This window comes from Teleopsis dalmanni, chromosome 1 (genome assembly GCF_002237135.1).
Source record: "Teleopsis dalmanni isolate 2A chromosome 1, ASM223713v2, whole genome shotgun sequence".
Taxonomy (NCBI): Eukaryota; Metazoa; Arthropoda; class Insecta; order Diptera; family Diopsidae; genus Teleopsis; species Teleopsis dalmanni.
Window position 1 is genome coordinate 96084322 of NC_051846.1, and position 22414 is coordinate 96106735.

At 38.4% G+C, this 22414-nt stretch overlaps 1 protein-coding gene across 1 annotated transcript; it reads left to right on the plus strand.

The window, feature by feature from the left end:
- The first annotated feature begins 34 nt into the window (after nt 1–34).
- On the plus strand, nt 35–2682 carry LOC119689253. The gene is made up of 2 exons (XM_038104047.1): nt 35–492; nt 537–2682. The coding sequence occupies exons 1-2, from the start codon at nt 35–37 to the stop codon at nt 2680–2682; spliced, it is 2604 nt and encodes an 867-aa protein (XP_037959975.1).
- The last annotated feature ends 19732 nt before the right edge of the window (nt 2683–22414 follow it).

Genomic DNA, 22414 nt, shown 5'->3' on the forward strand with positions numbered 1-22414 from the left:
AAATAAGGGATACGTTCTCCTTAGTACAGTTAATATGAAAATAGCTACGTTTGATGGTGATTTCATTGAGTGCAGAGCAATACTCGATTCTGGATCACAAATAAACTTAATCACAGAAAAACTGGCAAGAAAATTAAAATTGCAGTTACACTCATCACCGTTATGGATAGAAGGAATTGGTAGAAGCAAAAGGGACACAAAATACAGTGTGACAACAAAAATTCAATCTCGAATTAATGATTTCAATGTAAATATCAACGCATTCGTGATGCCTCGAATTATCTCAGCCCAACCAACACAGTGTCTGGATACTTCTGGTTGGTCAATTCCTCAGAATATAAAATTGGCTGATCCAGACTTCGCGAATCCAAATCAAATTGACTTATTAATTGGAGCAGAATTCTATCACAGCTTTTTATCGATTGGTCAAATCAAAATAGGTGAGGGTCTACCTGCACTTCAGAACACGGTTTTCGGATATGCAGTGGCAAAGTTAGCAACGGTAAGCAAAAATTACTTACCTGTGGCATGTGCAGCGAAGCTGACGACGAAGCATTGGATAATATACTTACTAAATTCTGGCAATTGGAGGAAATCAATCAAACGGATGACAAATTCACTGATGCAGAAAAGAAATGTGAAGAATCTTTTGCTCAAAACACTCACCACAATCATGAAGGGCGATTTGTCGTGAAATTACCATTTAAGGAGGATACAACTGTTATTGGTGAGTCCATGCAGATGTCGATGAATCGGTTTTTTAGTCTTGAACGTCGGCTGTTGAAGAATTCTGAACTAAAGAAGATGTACGTTGACTTCATGCGAGAGTACGAACATCTCGGCCACATGGAAAAAATTAATCAGGATGATATAATGCATCCACATTACAATTTGCCACATCATTGTGTAATCAAGGCAGATAGTACTACAACAAAGCTTCGAGTGGTGTTTGATGCATCTGCAAGAACATCAACCGGAGTCTCACTCAATGATATCATGCATAATGGTCCAGTCGTGCAGAACGAACTCTCATCCATTTTACTGCGTTTCAGGAAACCACGCTTCGTTTTTACAACAGATATTGAAAAGATGTATCGGCAGATACTAATTGATCCAAGAGATGAATATCTTCAAATCATTATCTGGCGAGAGTCAGCAGAAGAAAACTTGTGCTATTACAAATTAAAAACGGTAACGTATGGCACAACAGCAGCGCCGTATCTGGCAACTAAGTGTCTACAAACCCTGGCCAGAGAGCATGCCGTTAAATTTCCGCTTGGTTCCGCTACACTCAGCAAGGATTTTTATGTCGATGACGGTTTAAGTGGCTCAGACAGTCTCATGGAGGCAATTGCAACAAAGGATCAATTTATTAAAATATTGGCGACAGCTGGTTTCAAACCTCGCAAGTGGTGCGCAAATAATTCCCAATTACTTCAAGGACTGGCTCCAGAAGATCAAGAAGTGGATCTCGATGTCAGCAGTGAGTCACATAAGACAGTAAAAACTTTAGGCCTTATCTGGCTACCAAAATCTGATCAATTTTCAATAAAAACTAACGGACCTACACACAGCAAAATAACAAAGAGGACCGTAAGTTCTGAATTGGCGCACATTTTTGATCCACTTGGATTAATGGCTCCCGTAGTAGTGAAGGCGAAAATATTTGTTCAAAAACTGTGGCAGTTAAAACTTTCGTGGGATGAAGCTCTGCCTGCTGAAATGCATACTCAATGGACCCATTTTCGTCAGAGCTTATGTGAAGTAAATAATGTAAAGATTCCACGACATATATTTCATCATAAACAACCAAGGAATACTCAGATTCATGTATTTACTGATGCCTCCGAAAGAGCCTATGGAGCTGCCATTTACATCAGAGCCGAAATGACTGATCGAACTATCTCAGTTCAGTTACTTTATTCAAAATCACACGTCGCTCCACTAAAAACGCAGACAATACCAAGACTTGAGTTATGTGCGGCTTTACTAGGAGCACAATTGGTAGTAAAGGTAAAAAAGGATTTGGAATATGAACATCATCCGATATATATGTGGACTGATTCTGAGATAACATTGCATTGGATCAATTCAGAACCATCAACATTCCAAACTTTCGTTGCTCATCGTATCAGTAAGATTCAGCAATTAACACTAAAGGAACAGTGGAGGCAAGTCAATACTAAACAAAACCCAGCTGATTTATTATCCAGAGGTGTAGATCCAATTTACATTCAGAAGAATGCAATGTGGTTTTATGGGCCACTTTTCCTTCATGGAAATCAAGAATGCTGGCCCCAACCATTCCGTCAGGAATTGATAACATCCGACCATATACAAGCGGATGTCAAAAGGAAGGTACATGTGCTTACAATTTCACATGATGATGAACTAATCAAAATGATTTATACGATAAGGCATGGAAACTCATTCATAAGGTTGCAACGAATTCTTGGCTATGTGTTGAGATTCATCAAAGGGTTACGTAATAAGAGCAAGCACAACGACATCAATTTGACACCATTAGAACTGGATGAGTCATTACTCATAATTATAAAAGCCATACAGCTAAGTGATTTCAATGAAGAACGACATCAACTCTTAAAGAAAAGGGATCTGAAGGGAAGCAGGAGTCTCCACGGACTTTCTCCATGCCAAACACCCCATGCTGCTGCCATATAACGATCCAATAGCTAAGCTCATAATGAAACATTTACATGAGAAGGGACTTCACTGCGGACCGCAAACATTATTAGCCCAGTGCAGGCAGCGATTTTGGCCAATAAAATGCAAGATTATGGCTCGATCCATTGTGCAACATTGTGTACAATGCACTCGAGTACGCCCACATATGTTCAAACAAATCATGGGCAATCTACCAGCTGACAGAGTCCAAGCTCAAAGACCTTTTTTCAACGCAGGTGTGGACTTCTGTGGTCCCATATGGATACACCACAAAATTAGAGGCAAAAGACCATGCAAAGCGTACATCGCAGTGTTTTGCTGCTTCTCCACGAAGGCAGTACATTTGGAAGTTGTTAGTGATCTCACCACAGATGCATTCTTAGGCGCTTTGAACCGCTTTACGTCAAGAAGAAGTCGATGTCAGAACTTATATTGTGACAACGCGACTAATTTTGTGGGCGCTAAAAATCAAATGAACGAGTTAGCTGAAAGCATTCACAGCACAAATGCTCAGAACAACATAATAAGATCCTGTTCAGCTCAAGGAATTGTTTTTCATTTTATACCTCCGAGAGCACCACATTTCGGAGGATTATGGGAAGCTGCTGTCAAATCAGCTAAATATCTATTGGTGCGAACTATTGGCAACGTGTCACTCACTTACGAGGAATTGGAAACAGTGATAACCCAAATTGAAAGTATGCTAAACTCCAGACCAATAACACCGTTGTCATCAGATCCAAATGACCCGTCTGCCCTCACACCAGGACAGTTCTTAATAGGAGAACCGCTAACAGCCCTTCCAAGTAGGTCAGAAACTACAACCAAACAATCGCTTTTAACCAGGTCGAAGCTGGTGGATCATCTAAAAACCGAGTTCTGGTCAAGATGGTCAAAGGAGTATCTTAATGAGCTACAGTGTCGCACTAAATTGAAGGACCAATCACCTGACGTCAAAGAAGGAATGCTGGTAATCATTCAAGAAGACAACGCTCCTCCGCTTCAATGGCCTCTGGGCAGAATCATCAAATGCTATTCCGGTAATGATGGAAGAATCAGAGTTGTAGATGTCAAAACGAAAAACGGGATTTGGAAGCGTCCAATACATCGGCTAGCACCATTATTGTCGGAAGATTGTTCAACCCCCATGATGCAACTTGATAGATGTGATGAAGAAAAGCCTAAAAAACGAGCAAAACTCAACATCAACTTGCTAGCCATTGCATTGCTGGTACTATTATGGATACCACTGATATCAGGGTTAGGTATCACGATAAAATCATTTAATAACACACCAGGCATTCATTTCGAACACAAAGGAGTCATCAAAAGATCACAAGCAGAATGGAAAATCATAGCATATTATGACTTAAGTCCATTGCAGCAGGAGTTTGAATTTATTGAAAATGGAACCGAATCCTTAGCGAACGTGTGTAAGTTGATGAATGGATATAATCACTGCTGGACGTTAGTTGAACAGTTCAAGGCAGCGAGAAATGAATTGTTATCTGCAAACATAATGCAGATCAACAAAAGAAAGAAGAGAGGCGCAATTGATTTAGTGGGTAACATTGCGAATGCAGTATTCGGCGTTTTGGATTCAGAATACGCTAAAAATATGGCGCAGACGATTCAACAACTAAAAAATGACGACAAACATTTGCTTGACCTTTTAAAAAATCCAACTTCAATTTTAGATTCTACTCTAAATATCATGAAACGAAATCAGTAGCAGTATCAAACAACCTTTGAATTAACAGTAGAGCGATTGAACGATGTAAAGGCAAAAATGTTAGAAGAGGACAAGGAAATTTATAATTTAAAACTCCACCAACTTTTCACTGCAATTTCAACTCAACTAGTAAGTGTAACAACAAGTACTCAATTTTACGAATCAGCAATTTAAGGAGTGTTGACCCACACAAATCATGGAAAAATCAGCCCACTTCTCCTGACGCCAAAGCAACTCATGAATGAGGTTACTACAATGAGGGAACATCTCAGGTCAACAATCCAGTTGCCGGTTAACATGAGCAACATTTCTGAGCTATATTCTCTTATGACAGTCAGCAGCGGTTTATTTGATACTAAAATGTTGTTTCAAATAACTCTACCACTAATCAATGATCAGTCCTTTGATTTATTCGTTGTTATTCCCGTTCCAGGGATCATAAACGGAGAATACGTGACAATCACACCATGCACGTCTATGATGGCATTCAATACTCATAGGAATGGATACTTTCCGATTTCAGAAATACAGTTGTCACAATGTATGTCTTCAAAAAATGATGTCTTCATCTGTTCAGATACACAAGAAATATATTCTCTTGAATCAGGCAAGTGCACTTGCGAAGTAAATCTATTTAATAATAGTACATCATCTTGCACTTGGCAAAGTTTCACAAGTAATACCTTATGGATCCAGGCTGTTGCACAAAATCAATGGATGTTCGTCGCAAGAAACCCTGTAAAGCTAAACGCAGTATGTGACAATGAGCATTCTCAGGTGAAATTGCAAAATACAGGTTTACTTAAGCTCCCACCAGGGTGCATACTCTCACATCATACGGCAACAATAACCAGCCATTACACAATGACTACTCGCTTAAAATATTCCCACACAATCTTCCATTCAAGCCCAATAGGGACAGCGATTCCTCGGCAATCATCTCTAAAGTTGAAAAACATCAGCATGGAGACAGCTAATGATGAAATAACTAGTTTGAAGGCATCTTTAAATATGATAAGGTCTCGGGAAGAACTGCCGAACAATACACTATCGCAGCACCAACACCATTTCATTGTGGAATACATGGCACTTGGTCTCAGCGTGCTCATATTCTGCAGCATAATCGGTCGATATTTATTCCGAAGAAATACACACCGTCACAGGATTGGTACACCCCACCCACAACCACGAAGACGAGTTCAAGAGCAACATGCAATGTCCGAGTTCGAAGTAGCAGAATAGGATTGACTGGCGTCAATCGGGGGCAGAATGTCCAATTTGGACATAATAATGACATAATATTTTAAGTAATATATTATAAATTATATATTTCATATTAATAATATTCTATTATTTTTGTTTTGTTGTCAAAGCAAATTTTTATTCTCATAATGTTAATGACTTGATGTCTTAGCCTTGAACGGTGGGTTAAGATATCAAAATTTATCAAAACAACAACAACAGTTGTATATCACACGAGCACACTTTGCTCGTCATATGAAACTGCAGATAAGCCATGCATTTAGCATGTGCAATTCTTTAATATAGAACATTATGAGAAATTAAATTTGCTTGTGCAAGGTCAGTATTGTACTTATTAAATAATAATTATGTTTGTAAAGCAAGCTGGTATATGGACTTAGTTCAAGGTTAAAAGAAAATAAGTTTATAAGCATATACCAGGTTGCTAAGGAAATTACGCAAGTAATATTCTTATTTGTCAATGCATACAATTTCCATGAGAACTGTGACCGTTCCCACGACTAAGTTGAGCGATATCTAATCGCTACTTTAATGCAGCTTAAGGTATAGAGCATTACCATGGGAATTGTATGCATCAACACCTTGCCAAATGTGTATAAAACCTCAATATTTTCTAATAAATTTATCATTCAATACAGAACAGCCCTTGCGTTTTAATTAGTTCAAATGCTTATTAAAACTCAATTGCAAATACCACATACCACTGACTTAAAAATAAAGTCAGTGGCATGTGAACTACTCAAGCAAAAGGTGCGTTTGGATTTCTATAAAATCGAAGAGAATAGAAAAAACTATTAAATTAAATAGTTTTCGATCACTTATATTAATTTTATTATTATTCATATTATTTTATTTTATATTTATATGTTCCTAGTCCACCAGTAAAGCCCAGTCGGTAACAACGATCCGTAACAACGCAGCCTTGTCGGTAGTGTTGTTTCCTAGTCCACCGTTGGTCAGATTTTCTTTATTATTACAGGAATTATAATAATTCTCAATATTTGTAATTGCAATATATGATAGTAATAAATATTGTAAAAATTAATTTGAAAATAATAAATAAAGGAATTAAAATAAAATTAACCGGTCTTAAAATTATTATACGAGAAGATTCAGGGTTATAAAGAAATATTCTTGTAACGACTCTGGGATCCGGTGAGCGAAACCTCGGCTGATAAAAAGGTTCATTACAGTGTGTCTATTTGTTAACAATACTACATCGTCTGCATATTCGATATGACCAAGCTTTTGATTCAGCTTCCAACCGATGCTGATTGGGCTTTCTTCCACAGTTTTAAGAACGACGTCTAGGACTGTGATAAACAGTTACGGTAAGAGGGCGCAGCCCTGTCGTACTCCACTGTTGGGATTAAAGCTGTTGCTAAGAGTACCGTCATGTAAAACTCTGTTCATGGCCGCTTTGTAGCTCTTTTTAAGAATATTATTGATTTTATTAGGAATACTTTTAGCGTTTAACGATAGCCATATGTAACTTTTCTTAAGCGCGTCGATCGCCTTTACAAAGTCAATAAATGTTAGATACAAAGTTGCATTCCATTTTGTGGCTTGTTCAATAATAATTTTGATGGTGTTCATTTGATCGATGCACGATTGTTTCTAAAAATTAATTTGTTGAAAATTTGGAAAACTGCTGCTATTAAAGAAATTCCCCTCCAATTGCTGCACTTCTTTCTGTCACCTATTTTCAGCAATTTGACGTTGATAGACTCCTTCGTTGATAGAAAATAATTCTTGGTCCCAGATTTTCGCAAATAAGCGGTGCAAAAGTTTTGACACAGTGTTGGCGTCCACCTTAAATCATTCAATCGGTACCTGGTGCTTCACCACTTTTCGTGCTAATAATTACATGTCGTATTTTGTTTTCGCTAGATGCCCTTGTGTCTATTTATCTGCTGGTATTCAGATGTATTCATATTGTGAGCACGTCACTTTCGCTGTGTATGATATTCAGAGTTTTCTCAAAACGTCTTTTCCATACTTCCCTCTGCTCATATTTCGCAAATACCAGCTGTCCACTTTCGTTTTCAATTTGCCACCTAGTTGTTAATTTAATTTAAACAGTTCCTTCATGTCGCCCTTTTCTGATGCTACTTGCGCTTTTATGCTTAGTTCAACGTAATAGTTCCTTTTGTCGCTTTTGACTGCTTTCTTGATCTGCCTGCTAAGACTCCTGTAAGTTGTGTTGTAGGTATTCGGCTTTTATAAGAGAATTCGCCTCACTTAACATTTTCGTTTTAACACACCTTCTTTGTGCAATAGGCTCCCAGAAGCTTGTTAATATCTATTCCTTTTGCTCGTTTTCACCGTAGCCGAGTGTATCCTTGCAGATTCCTTAGAGGTTTGTTTTAATATGAAGGACACTGAAAGGTGTCCTCAATAGAAGCACCTTCCAGTAAACTGACGTTAATGCGATCAATTTCGTTTTTTCCCGTTTCAGCATTAAGCTTTGTGGTGTTTTATGTGCGCTGTATTTACTGCAAGCGTTCATTTTTAATTTAAGGTCACTACCGATATCACTTCCGATCATCACTTCTTTTGTTTTTGACATCACATAGAACTTTACTCGATGGTTTTGAAATGCAGATATGATCAGTCTGACCTTCAAAGTTGCTAGCGGGAGACTAAAATAGGGATCCCCCAATCCTGAGATTATAATTCATACAAAGTTCCAAAAACAGCTCACCATTCTCATTACATGTTCCAATACCTTAGGAGCCCATTACATTGAAGGTCCAAGATTTAACGTGATTTCCTGCCGTGAAGGCTTAACATCACGGTGTTCTTTACACACGCATCGGTATATTGCGCCGATGATCGCCCCATTGGAATCCCGAGGAATTCCGCCGGTACCAGTTGAAGTTATGTGTTTGGCATAACTTCCCCCTTGGTGAGGAGCGAGGCCTATCTAACACCTCTGCTGATCTATGGGTCACAGCACCCGGTTGGAAAATGCAACTCCACATCGAATGAAGGTAAATAATGACTGAATGCGTGAGGGTATGGAAGGATGAATAAAAATAATGAATGAAATGAATGAAATGAATACCAACACTCTACCCGCGTATGTTTGGGTTTTAACCACAGCCACCACGACACTCCCTTTAAGGAGCCAACCTCAATGGTCAGGACAGCCGGAGCTGTGGGCCCTGACCCCCGTGGTACCAGATTTACACCTCCGGTCGGGTGTCGTAAGTGAGGAAAGAAAAACAAAAAACTTACTACCAGTGATACTCCAAACAGTATCGGGATGGTGCCCAAAATAAAGAAATAATAATAAACAGACTGACAGCCACCTATCAAACACCTAACAAAATTACTACATTTTACACACAATAAAACAAAGTAAATAGAATAAATCAAATAAAATAAAATATAAACAAAATAAAAATATGACAATAAAAATCATAATAATTAAACAGACTGAAGAGACAGCTATAATAATAATGATTATAAACAGACTGACAGACACCAAGGCAAACGGCGCTTACAACATTTTACACACATATTACAACTACTATTCAGACCTACTGCAATTGAGTCACAAGTGCACGACGCCGATGAAAACAGCTCTTGCGAATACGTCTATTTTCGTTAAACTGGACGGCTCATGGAGCACAGCACTGACATCGTACTCATCTCCTATGCGAACAATATTCATACCACTAAGATCACGGAGATCCTCATACAAGGGACATTCGCAAAGGAGATGAATCCAATTCTCTGCATAATGGCCACAGATGCAATTCGGGGTATCAGAAAGAGCCCGTCCATGCAAAAATGCATTGAAAGACCCATGCCCCGTAAGAAAATAGCCAAGATTCAGGCCAAAACTGAAATCCTGCCTATCCCTAGCAAATACGACATCCCAAATGTACTCGTGAGTCACCCTTCCGTTATCAGACTCCTCCATCTGGTCTGCCATTGTGTCATCATATGCTCATCCAATAAAGAGCAGCATTTCTTTTCATTAAGGCCCGATATATCTGCAACGGTTACCCAGTCTGTTTCCATCAGCGGCCACTGCTTCTTGATCTTGGTCAGTATCGCACGCCGGGTCAACTCTAAGTCCAATGGTGGAACACCCATGAGAACCTGAAGTGCATCGGTGGAAACTGTCCTACAAACTGCCAGACATCCAAGCAAGATTATACGCTGGCACGAAGTAATCAACCTTAGTCCAACTGCAGTCCTGATAGTATCATACCACACAGATGCCCCATAAGTTGCACAAGCAACAAATAGGCCAACATATATGGTACGCACAGAACGCCTGCTCAGGCCCCATTCACTACGTGCCACTCGACGAACCAATCCAACTACACCAGTAAGCCGCTCACGCATCCTCTTAATGTGTGGTATAAAGCACATTCGTTCTCCTATGGTCAAGCCCAAATACTTGACTTGCGTCACATACTTGAGCACGACACCATGAATCCTAACGCTCGGGTGTCGATTGTTCGACAATCTTCCCTTCAGAAGCATCATCACACATTTGTCAGACGCCACACTGACACCTACATCAACGCCCCATGCACAGATTGTGCTCATTATCACCGCGCTTTTTCCCTCCAATTCTAAACGCGACCGGCCTTCCACCAACACCAACAAATCGTCCGCGTACGCACAGCATTTTGTACTCTGCTCAACTCGCCGCAGGAGTGTATCCATTACTAGATTCCACAGCAGTGGACCAGCAACTGATCCTTGTGGACATCCTCGGACAACGTCCATCCACATGACTTCATCGTGTTTGCCAACAACACAAGCTTTCCTTCCTGAAAAATAACTCTTCCAAAGAGCTATTTCTCGGCACCCCAGCTCACGCAAACGGTCCAACACGACAGACCATAGGAGATTGTCAAATGCGCCCTTAAAGTCCACAAACAATCCCAAAACGTACTTTGCAGAGCTTTCTCGTACTGTGCTCATAACGGACCGCCATGCATCCTCGGTACTAAGCCCCTTCCTAAAGCCGAACTGTGCATCCGACAACCGCAATTCAGACCTCTCCTGTAATCGGGTCACCAGAACCCTTTCCAGCACTTTACCAAGCACCGGGAGGAGACTAATGCCACGATAGGACCGAGGATTAGATAATACCCGATCCGGTGACTTAAGAAGTACCACAACTCTTGCAGCTTTCCATGCTGCAGGGAAATATCCATCTGTCAGGCATCTACCATATAAGGCCTCCAAGTAGTCCGGGATGGCTTTCCAGATGCTTTTACACATCTCGCCAGTCATCCCGTCCAAACCCGGAGAACGTCTTGATCTGACCAACGCGAAACTTTCCTGCAGTTCTCCTCTTTCAATCGGATCACAATTCACAGACTTCCTCCGACCTGGGGAAAAATTCTCTCAGCAAGGCACCAACACAGTCATTCCATGATGTCAGCAACTCTCCATTGACATGAAGGCTACTAACTCCAACCACTCTTTTGGCGCCCCTTACTATCTTATACACACTTCCCCAAGGCTCGAACCTATTATCGGTGACAAAACTCCTCCACTCCCTCTCCCTCTCCTTGGTTTCAAGAATGAGCTTCTTGTACGCTTTACTCAGACGTCTAAAATCGGACCTCAGATCTGCAGGTACTTCAGTACCTGAAGACATCGCTCTCTGTCTCGTCCTATGATACATCAGCTCCCTATTCCACCATCTCACTTTCTGTCGCGTACTCGAATTAAGTCTTCTAAAAAGACTATCATTTGTGCAGGTAACCCATTCCTGAATAGTGGAAACCTGTGAGTCAGCATCCATCTGTTGAAATTCCACAAGCGTCATCGTAACTGCTCGTCTTATGCAGTCCACATAGAATGACCAGTCCACCCCAGAAGTGATCCAACGAGAATGAGGGGTCTCATCTCTATGCTGGACAGCATGAGTGACCTCAATTTGGATCAAATTGTGATCACTCACACTGCCCCCTTCAACGATGCGCCACCTAAATCCAAAGGCACGATACGCAGCTCCATTAACCAAAGTGACATCAATATCACTCTGTCCCCTGGAATTAGAATACGTGAACAGCTCACTTGGCTCGTTTAAGGGATGTACACCATTCGCCACACACCATTCACTTAGCATCTCACCCCGGTAGTGATTCCGATGTCGAGACGAATGTCTGGACATCTTGCTGAACCACATCGGAGATGATGCATTCGCATCCAGTCCTAGGATAACCGGCGTATTGCTAGCCAGTAGCAATACCGTATCCATGTACCGGAGGTATGGCTCCAACGGTTCTCCAAATTTGCAGTAAACACTGCAGACCAGTACTCTACCGAAGTCCCCTTCTAGCGACACACATACGCCCCACTCTGTAGAAGAAACCACGAGTGCTTCAATTCCATCGTTGTTCACTACCACAGCAGCGAGGCACCTAGAATCCAGAAATGAGCGCATGTTGACCGACAGGCCACGTACGCAACCCTTTGTTACATACGGTTCCTGCACCAATGCAACATCACACACACTCTTACACATAGTCACACCAAATTCAGACATCACACTATAAGCGCCTTGGGCATTAAGTTGCAGAATACAAAAACCCATTAGTGCCTAGCATTTGCCCTAGCTACCATCCCTGAGTATATCGGACAGGCGTCGGACATCATAAGATGTGCAGAAGGCCTACCTTTGAACATGCAGTTGCGGCAGTTTAGTGCGTTTTCACACTCAACTGCCCTATGCCCTGGCTGGCCGCAACGACGACAGACATCATCTTTTACGCGACATTCTGACACCCTGTGGTCAAAGCTCAAGCATCTAAAACAACCCAAAACCGGACTAAATGACCGTACACGGAAACTGAACCACTTAATGTAAACGCGCCCAGCATCCAGAAGGGTATTCATGGCAGTACCACTACCCTCCAGGACGACGTTCACCTTCGCATCAGCGGCCACCTTCCAAGGACGGCTTACTAGACGCACACTCTTCTTGAACATCTCAGGCGACATTTGTTCCTTAAAATTCATAGAATATAATTCCTCCATAAATTCCTCCATAGAAATTTCACAATGAACGCCATTTATAAGTACTCTCGGCCCTAATTTCTCATTTACAGTCACCTCTAATCCAACTTCTCCGAATTTAGAATTTTTCGCAATCTTCGCCCTTTCCCCAACTGAAGGAGTCCGAATTACAGCCCCACCGCCTTTAATGGCCATCACTTCATGAATTCGAACGCCTAGACTAGGGCCAACCTCTTTCACTACCTTCGAAACAACTTCGTTAGAGGTCGCCTCAGCGTTCTTACTTTTAACTACTAGAGACCAGGTCTCTACTGGCTTAGGTAACTGCTGTGGGACTCCTGAAACTACTGCAGGCTGAACGACCACACCAGTGGGAACGCTGGAAGGCACACCCGAACGAGACTCTAAGACTTCTACCTTACTGGATAGTCTTGCATTCTCAGCAAGAAGAGACATTAAGATAACTTCATAATCCCCAGTTAGCTGACATATTTTTATCGCAGTTTTTGCAGGTATTACCCCAATTTCAACTTCATCCATCAGTAACCCATTTAGCTTCGATGTTACTGCCTTCATCATCACGCTGTGCTTATCCAGCGCATTACTGGATCGCACAGCACTCTCGGAAGCATCCGATATTACTGAGTCCCACCCAACCGTCGGACTTCCTTTTTTCACTTTCTTAGACTTCTCCTTTTTCCTCACTGCACTCGTATCAGTTTCAGTACAATCGGACGATATTACGTCCGATACTGCCTCCAATGGCCTCTTCACTTTGCGTGAGGGCGGGTCCATCATATACCAACGCTTCAAAATTTACAAAATTTAATTTAAATTGATTTACCCTAAAGATAGGCAACAAAATTCAATTTAAATCGATTTCCCCTCTTTTGTCCAAGTTGTAAGAAAACTCACCGCTTAGCCGCATGAGGGATTCAGCTCACTACTTACGCTTATGACGTAAGTTGTTTTGCTAAACAGCCGCAATGGAAAATTACCATGCGACTTTTGTGCAAAACAAGTTTTATGCACAAACAAATGCGCGCACTAGTCACTCACTATTTTTTTATTTTTATATTGATATTTTATTAAATGCAAATATGTTAATAATAAATTAAATTTATTATTAAATACAAATCAATTAAATCACTTTATTTAATTATATTTTCCAAGCAAATAAATGCAATATTAATTGCACAAAACTGAGTCAATTTCTCACACAAAATTTTTAACTATAATTCAATTTTTATCAACGCGCAAACGTCCGCACAACTCAAAAGCATAAATTCAACTGAGAGGAGCCCATTACAGTCCGATACTCTGAAGCATTTCCGCCAATTTGGGCATTGAAATCGTCCATAAGAATAATTTCATCGGTTCTAGGAATTTCTGAGAGCGTTCTTTCTAGCGCAATGTAAAATACTTCTTTTTAGTCAAGTGGGCTGTGTTCTGTAGGAGCATAGCATTGTACTAGTCCTTGACATTTTTCCTTACGTAAACTGCAACACTTCAGATGTGAGGGTCCTGTTCGTCTGGCATACCGGAGTATATAAGTACACCTCCCTTTTGGTTTGTAAATTCGCCTGTGATATTCCATCTAGCTTCGCTTATGCCAATTAAGTCTATTTTAAAACTACTGCAATCATCGACTAACGTGGCCAATTTTCCTGCTTGAAACAGAGTTCGCATATCCATTGTCCAAATCATGTTCTTTTCACATTCCTTAAGTCGGCATCGTTTTGATCAGGCTGGTTTCTATTTCTTGTGAATACTTGAATCTGATGTGTTCCAGCCGCCATGAGTGATTAACCCATAGCCCATAGATCGATCCCAATTTAGCTTCTGACCCTACCTTTATGTCAATGTGCAGCTAGCATTTTCTCTAGACAGCAGATGGAAGAGTTCAGATATCCCAGCATTTTATTATGCTTGTTATTTCAGGGTTGTTTAAGCTATTACAAAACATATTGGTATTTAAATACATGGCTGCGTTTAAGGGTATTTAAAAATTAAACATTTCTATTGTTTATAACACTTCTCCGTCGTTAATTTTTGACAACGAAATGAAATGGCTTGTAAATTTAAATTTATGAATGCAAAATGAAAAGTACTATGTGTGAAAAGTGATACGAAAATGATTTAAAGTTTTATTAAAGTCGTCGGCTTAAAATCGATTTACACCTTCCGAACGCGTGGGCCTTTTAGATGTTGAATTGCTTCGGCAGAAGTTTCTTTACTACGCATTTGTGTTAGATGGCTAGATGAAGGCGGTGTTGAATTGTCGATATTGGGAGCGAATTCAAAGATTAGTTTTGAAGAGTTTCGGTCAAAGCTAATTTCAGCTTTTAGCTGATTAGCGCGACGTGTGATGTAGCCATAAGATGCGTTCCCCCGTTAAACCATTTCACCCAACCGTTTCACTATTACTCCTTTTATGGTTTTTTTCCCTCTTGCGTAGTTTCGAGCGAAGACAGATTGCTTTAGATTGAATTTCATTTTTGCAATTTCAAGGTGCTTCTTTGACGATTCAAATAGCTCATTTAACAGGGTATGAACAGGTCTTCAAATGTACCTCAATTAGGGATTTTTCGCCATTTTGCTACCACATTCCTCGCAAGAACCCTAGTATTGAAGAGTAGAGACTAAATCCATCCCACCGAATTCAGGTAATTTAATAAGTCTTTCATCTTCATCGTTGAGCAGTCTGATAAACTATCACAAAAGTATTTTCCTAAGAACCTATATTTTCTGGACGCTAGAGCCCAGCATTCACAGAGAAAATGTGTTATTGTTTATTTCTCCTGTGGATTTCCAGAACTTCTGCAGTGAGGGTTATGGGGAATACGCAGTTTCTCTGAGTGAGTTCCTATACACCAATGACCAGTAAGAACTGCAATAAGCCTTGCAGTGTTCACGCGAGATTTTTTGATAAGTTCCGAGGATTTATTTTTATTATAGGTGGGTCACATTAACCTAGAAGTTGCACATGACCTAAGCGCTTTCCATCTGTTATTAGCGAGTCGCAGAAAGTAAAGGAAGGTACATCTTTTGATGGTCTTCAGGGTAATATAAACTGGTACTGGTATCGGCAGTGATGCATCTAGTGAGGCACCAGAGCGGGCTAAACAGTCAGCTTTCTCATTCCCTACGATGCTCCTATGCCCAGTAACCCAGATGAGGGTGATATCGGCCAACCTATTTAGCTCCTTTACTTTTTTTAATTTTGTCATGAAAGATTCACGGGCTTTAATTGCTGCATGGCTGTCAATAAAAATAGCAACATCTGTTCTCGATGTGGCTTGCAATTTGCCGACAGGGTTCTCTAATTGCTAGGATTTCAGCCTGAAAAACCTTAGGAAGCGAAGATTCCTGCTCCTGCCCCACAGCTCTTTTTCGAGCCATCTGTATATATTGAGATATCGTAAGTTGCTTCGAAATTTGTTCTTTTTTCTGGAAGGGAATATTGTCTGAAAATTCCTTTCGCAGTCTATACACGGATTCAGATAATCCGACGTCAGACAGTTTGGAACTGCACCTAAAATCCGACTATGTCCATATGTTCGTTCCGAGCAGACACCTGTTGCTTTTAGTCTTACAGAGCTGTTGCAAACCATGTTTTTAATCTGAAGATCGTTAGGTAACAGGTGTAGCATCACGTTTAGGGCGTCCGAGGGAGTCGTGTAATGTATATACGTTAGTTATATTGGCAATGCATACAATTAATATAATAATAAGTGGTTCTATATTAAAATGCGCAGTGTATATAAAAATACACTAATTGTTTCCAAGCGCATTGCATTGTTTACAAACAAATGCGTAATTCCACACAAGGAATTTGACACCACACATATCGGCGGCACTTTGCCTTCGAGTTAACAAAATGCTTGCCAGGCATTGACCGCATATAAAACAACATCAACAGTAAGCATACCCGATACAAGTGGAATCGAACACGCTTACTTAGCAATAAATTATTAAATAGTAAAGTACTTACTCTGCGCCGTTTTGTACTTAAATAAAAATGCATATAAAATATTAAAATAAATAATACCAAAATATATATATAAATATAAACAATTTAGTAAATAAGAAAGTACATACGCTGCGTCGTTATGTACCCAGGTTAATTCGAAAATAAAGATTCAAATAAAAATCAGAACTAGAAATTGCATTCATTCATAAGAAGCGCACCAAGTTCTCAACTAAAAACCTTCTTTTTATTTTTGAAGTAAAAATCTATATTAAAAGAAGGAATGCCAAATAATATCGGTAATTTAATATCCTTCAAAATTTAACGTTTTTATATGGCGACCGTGACTTTGGTGCAGGATTAATTGTGGTTATTTTAAAAAGTATATATAAAATATAAATATAATAAAATAAAAATAACACATGTCCAATGCACCAGGGCCAAAACGACTCACCATTGCAGAATATCGTGCCAGACAACAACGGCACTTGGAAGCAAAACTCACAGCTATTCCTGTAGCACCAAAACCCAGGATGGGTGCAAGAACGGAAAAAGCTAGCAACAACAACAACTGCAGCAACAGCAATAATATAATCAACAAATAAATCAACAAGAATCACCACCATCGTGGGAAACTGCATGTAATTTCAATTTCAAATAGATGACATCATACAAGCCAAGCACAACAGACAAGCGGAAACATAAGTACAATATTTTTTTTAATTGTTTATAAATAATTGTAATGGAGCTTGCTCTACTAAATTAACGAGCAAAACCAATAGAGGCACAACACGGCGTTAAGCCGTTGCCAAAACCCCTAGGTAGGGATAATGTATAATTGTCTTAATTTGATTATTTAAAATTGTTTTAATTCATAAATAAAAAAAAAAGAAATTAAATATGTAGTAAATTAATGTAGTAAACGAAATAGCAGTTGATAGAAGAGAATCTTACGACCCAACAAAATTTTTCGTAATAATAATTATTTTGCTCACTGCAAACTTAGCTCTTAAATTATATAAGGCTCATCGTAGATCTCTTAAGAAAAATTTTGTAAAAACTGCAAATATTGCTACTGTATTAGAAAAAATATAAATAGTTAGATAGGCAGCACGTTAATCAACATTTTTCAAAGTAAATAAATATTTCTTAGATTCGTCAAAATGAAAACTTTTAACTGCTTTGTATGTAGCAAAAGCTGCAAAACTAAACAGAAATTAGACAATCGTTTGAAGAAACACAATAGAGTAATTAACTATGCGAATGAAATAGTTAGGAAAATTTTTTCATAAAAAATAATAAATCAATCAGTAAAATCCTTTAAGTCTTATGGATAAATGGGCTCAAATCGAAGAATTTCTTAAAATAGAAAAAGAAAATTTTAACAAGGCATACAAGTGTTTAAATAAAAACACGTTTATCAGATCAGAAACTCTGAGAAAATACTTACTGACCTTAGTTAATAGTTTAGAGAATATCAGAACTATAAATATAAACTATAGCCATAGACTAACAGAAAACCATAAAAGAATAGTTAACTCTGTCTTTTGGGAAACCAGAGACAAGATAATAAACATTTATTCTAAATATAAAATAGAGGAGAAAATTCCACATAATTTAGATGAACCAATCCAGCTCGATGTTCATAGACTGTTCGTAACAGAAGATAGCGACATATTAAGACCAATTGAGGAAACAACTAGCGAAATTGAAGACTTATCAGAAATAGAAAAATACAACATTATAAATATGGCACAATCAGCTGACCAATTTATTAGTACAGCGTCACGACTCATTCTGAGTATGACGGAACTGCATCCAATCTACAAAGTTTCCTTGACGGTATCGAAATGGTCGATGAATTAAAAGGAGAACATGAAAGATTGGCGGTCACTTTAATAAAAACTTAATTAAAAGACACAGCTAGACAAATAATAACCACTGAAAACTCAATATTAGGAATAATAAATACATTAAAGACAAATATTAAAGGAGAGTCAGTTGCAGTCTTAACTGCTAAATTAATGAATCTCCAACAGAAAAATAAAACTGCCAACCAATACACTAAAGAGGTTGTAACGGCCAAAATTTTGTCAACCAAAAATTTGATCGTTACAACATCGTGGGTATAGCTGTCTACACAATAAAAGAAACACTCACTTGAATACATATAATCGACTGTTCCTACAATAAAAAAAAAATTGTTAAGTACGGATAAGCACATTAACTTAACCAACTCACCGCAGCCTCCCGCAATACATGCCACACCAAAAACGCAACAGGCCACCCCACAACAACAGACATCCAGCGATGGAATTAATATACATTATGGTTCACAGATTTTTCTTCTAAAATTGATTGTTTTATCAATTATAATCATAATTATTTGTTTATAATTTATTTTTTAAAAAAATAAAAAAACCACGCTTTAAAAATATTTCGACTGGCACAACACATTGTTAAAAAAAGAATAAACAACAAACGAGATCAAAACAGAACTGTCAAACTATGAAAGCTTTGGTGCAAAGTTGTGGAACTAGGTCAAATCGTAAAGAAAAAAAAAACAAGTTCCAGCTTCCACAAGAGTAAAATATGGAATTCGCCCTAAAGCTGGACTGTCACTGGTACATTGCAGAGGGATCAGTTAACGAGCTTCGATCAGCGGTCGTTGAACTTTAACGTACCTACAGCTGGCACCGTTGATCGTTGACGGTATAAAAGTGCGTGCACCAGGAAGAAGTGGCTCTGTTTGTTTTGTTCGCGACTAAAGGTACGAGAAAAATTGTGGTGTTGGATTCATCAGCTGAGATTACCGTGTGAACATATAACTTATAGCAAATTGCTACTAACCTGTGAGAATTTAAATTTTATTTTAAAACTAAGAAATATACACAAAGAAATAATGTTGTTGATTTACTAAAGAATTAAATTAAAGAATTGTTAATAAATAACTTATAGTAAATTGTTACTAATCTGTGAGAATTTAAATTTTATTTTAAAACTAAGAAATATACGCAAAGAAATAATGTTGTTGATTTACTAAAGAATTAAATTAAAGAATTGTTAATAAATAACTTATAGTAAATTGCTACTAATCTGTGAAAATTTAAATTTTATTTTAAAACTAAGAAATATACACAAAGAACTGAGGTTGATGATTTATTAAAGAAGTAAATTAAAGAATTGTTAATATATACAGCGGCACGACTGGTAGACATAGGTAAGCAGGATTCAGGGCTTCAATAGCATCTGAATCTCGGTTGCACGGGGTATAACTCACGTAGCTTTAACAGTCACGTGAGTCTATACCATAGTGTCGGAAGCGATAGGTAGCTTAAATAGTAACCTAACGTCTCCGGCCCCTGGGCGCTTTAACAGTGAACAGGGAAGGGCGTGTGATCGGCGACCTATAATACTACTCACGTAGCTTTAACAGTCACGTGTGCTGGTATTATATCGTGTCTATTTCTGTCACTGATTCCATTGCGTCTGTGATATTCGATCCAAGTTATCTGCAGCTAAGACGTTAGGAGCAATCAGAAGTGACAGGGTCTTATTAAATAAATTTCTTGTGTGGACCTTGGAGACGGCTGAGTTCAACCCCAGCTTTATACGAACCAAAAGAAAGGTTCATTACAAGGTTGAGCAATTAACTAAAGCAATTCAAGATGCTTACATTTCAGATGGGATACCACCAAAGATAGCTATACAATATTCAACTAAAGCATCAGTGGATGCAATGGTTAAAAATTGTACACTCCCTGAAGTCAGATTAATTATGAAGTCAGGCCAATTTAATAATTTGAACGATGCAGTACAAAAATTTGTAGAAAACTGCACGGATGCTACTGGCCGGACAGACACTGTTCTATTCACACAGCGTCAAAATATAAATAATTATCGCGGAAACAATCGCGTAAATGAAAATTTCAGAGGTAGAGGATACTACCGAAATAATAACTACAATAGGCAGAGACAATACAATAACTCTAATCAATATGGAAATCAACGCGAAAATAACCGTAGGATCCAACATAATGTTAGAATAACTAGTACTAATAATAGTACTAACCAAAACAATATTGGTTCGGAAAACCTGCACCAGCCTCTGAGAGATTAAAGCATAACACAATATATAGTTTAAACCTTAACCTGGGCGTGTTTGTTAATTTTTTTAATAATGCCACTAATAAATTACTAACCTTATTAGTAGATACAGGAGCAGACGTGTCTCTACTAAAAATCGCAAATGTAGATAAATATGAAGTAAATAAATTTCAGGTAACAACCCTCAGCGGTATAGGCCAAGGTTCGATCCAATCATTGGGTCTTACACAGTTAGATCTTAGAATTGAAAATATTCTCGTAACGCATAAATTGTATGCAGTACAAGATGATTTTCCTATACCATGCGATGGAATCATTGGCATGGACTTTCTAAGAGAATTTAATTGTAAACTCGATTTCATGCAAAATAAAGAATGGCTCGTTTTACGACCAAAATGTTTTCCACAGCATATAGCCATACCAATTAAAAACACTTGTGACAATGATTTTATCATGTTACCAGCAAGATCTCAAGTAATTAGGAGAGTATACCTCAGCGCAGAACAAGAAGATTAATTGGTGGCAAACCAAGAATTACAACCTGGTGTGTTTATTGCAAACACTATAGTTCAAGGTAATAATGTGTTTATAAGGATACTCAACACAAATAGTTCAGTTACAGCTTTAAAAACTAACAATATAAAAACTGAATAAATTTTAAATTATGACATATTACAACCAAAAGATACTACATATCATAGAACTAAAGAAATTAAAAGTATATTATCAAAAAATTTCCCTAGTAAATTTAACGACAAATTAACGACACTCTGTACAAATTACAGTGATATGTATATTCGGTTTAGAAAATGAACAAATTTCTGTAAATAATTTCTACAAACAGCGTTTAAGGTTAAGCGATAAAACACCAAGCTACATAAAAAGCTATAGAATACCACATACCCACAAAACAGAAGTCGAAAAACAAGCAAAGAAATTGGTAGATGATGACATAGTAGAACCATCAATGTCAAACTACAATAGTCCTTTGTTATTAGTACCCAAAAAGTCATTACCCGGTTCAAATGAGAAAAGATGGCGGTTAGTAGTGGACTACCGCCACATAAATAAAAAATTGATTGCAGACAAATTTCCTCTTCCAAGAATAGAAGACATTCTTGATCGATTGGGAAGAGCTAAATATTTTTCATGTCTTGACCTAATGTCTGGATTCCATCAAATAGAACTACACAAATCTTCAAGAGATATTACATCCTTCTCTACAGAAAATGGCTCTTATCGTTTCAAACGACTTCCGTATGGATTGAAAATTGCTCCAAATTCTTTTCAACGTATGATGACTCTTGCGTTTTTTGGTTTAACACCATCTCAAGCATTTTTATATATGGATGATTTAGTTGTACTCGGATGTTCTGAAAGACATATGTTTAAAAATTTGACAAATGTTTTCGAACAATGTCGGAAGTACAATCGTAAACTACATCCTGACAAATGCACATTTTTCATGCATGAGGTTACATATCTCGGTCATAAATGCACTAACAAAGGCATCCTTCCGGATGACAGTAAATACACAGCAATCAGAGACTACTCAGTACCGACTGATGCTGATGGAGCACGACGATTTGTTGCTTTTTGTAACTACTACAGAAGATTCATAAAAAATTTTTCTGATTATTCTCGATATATTACGAGAT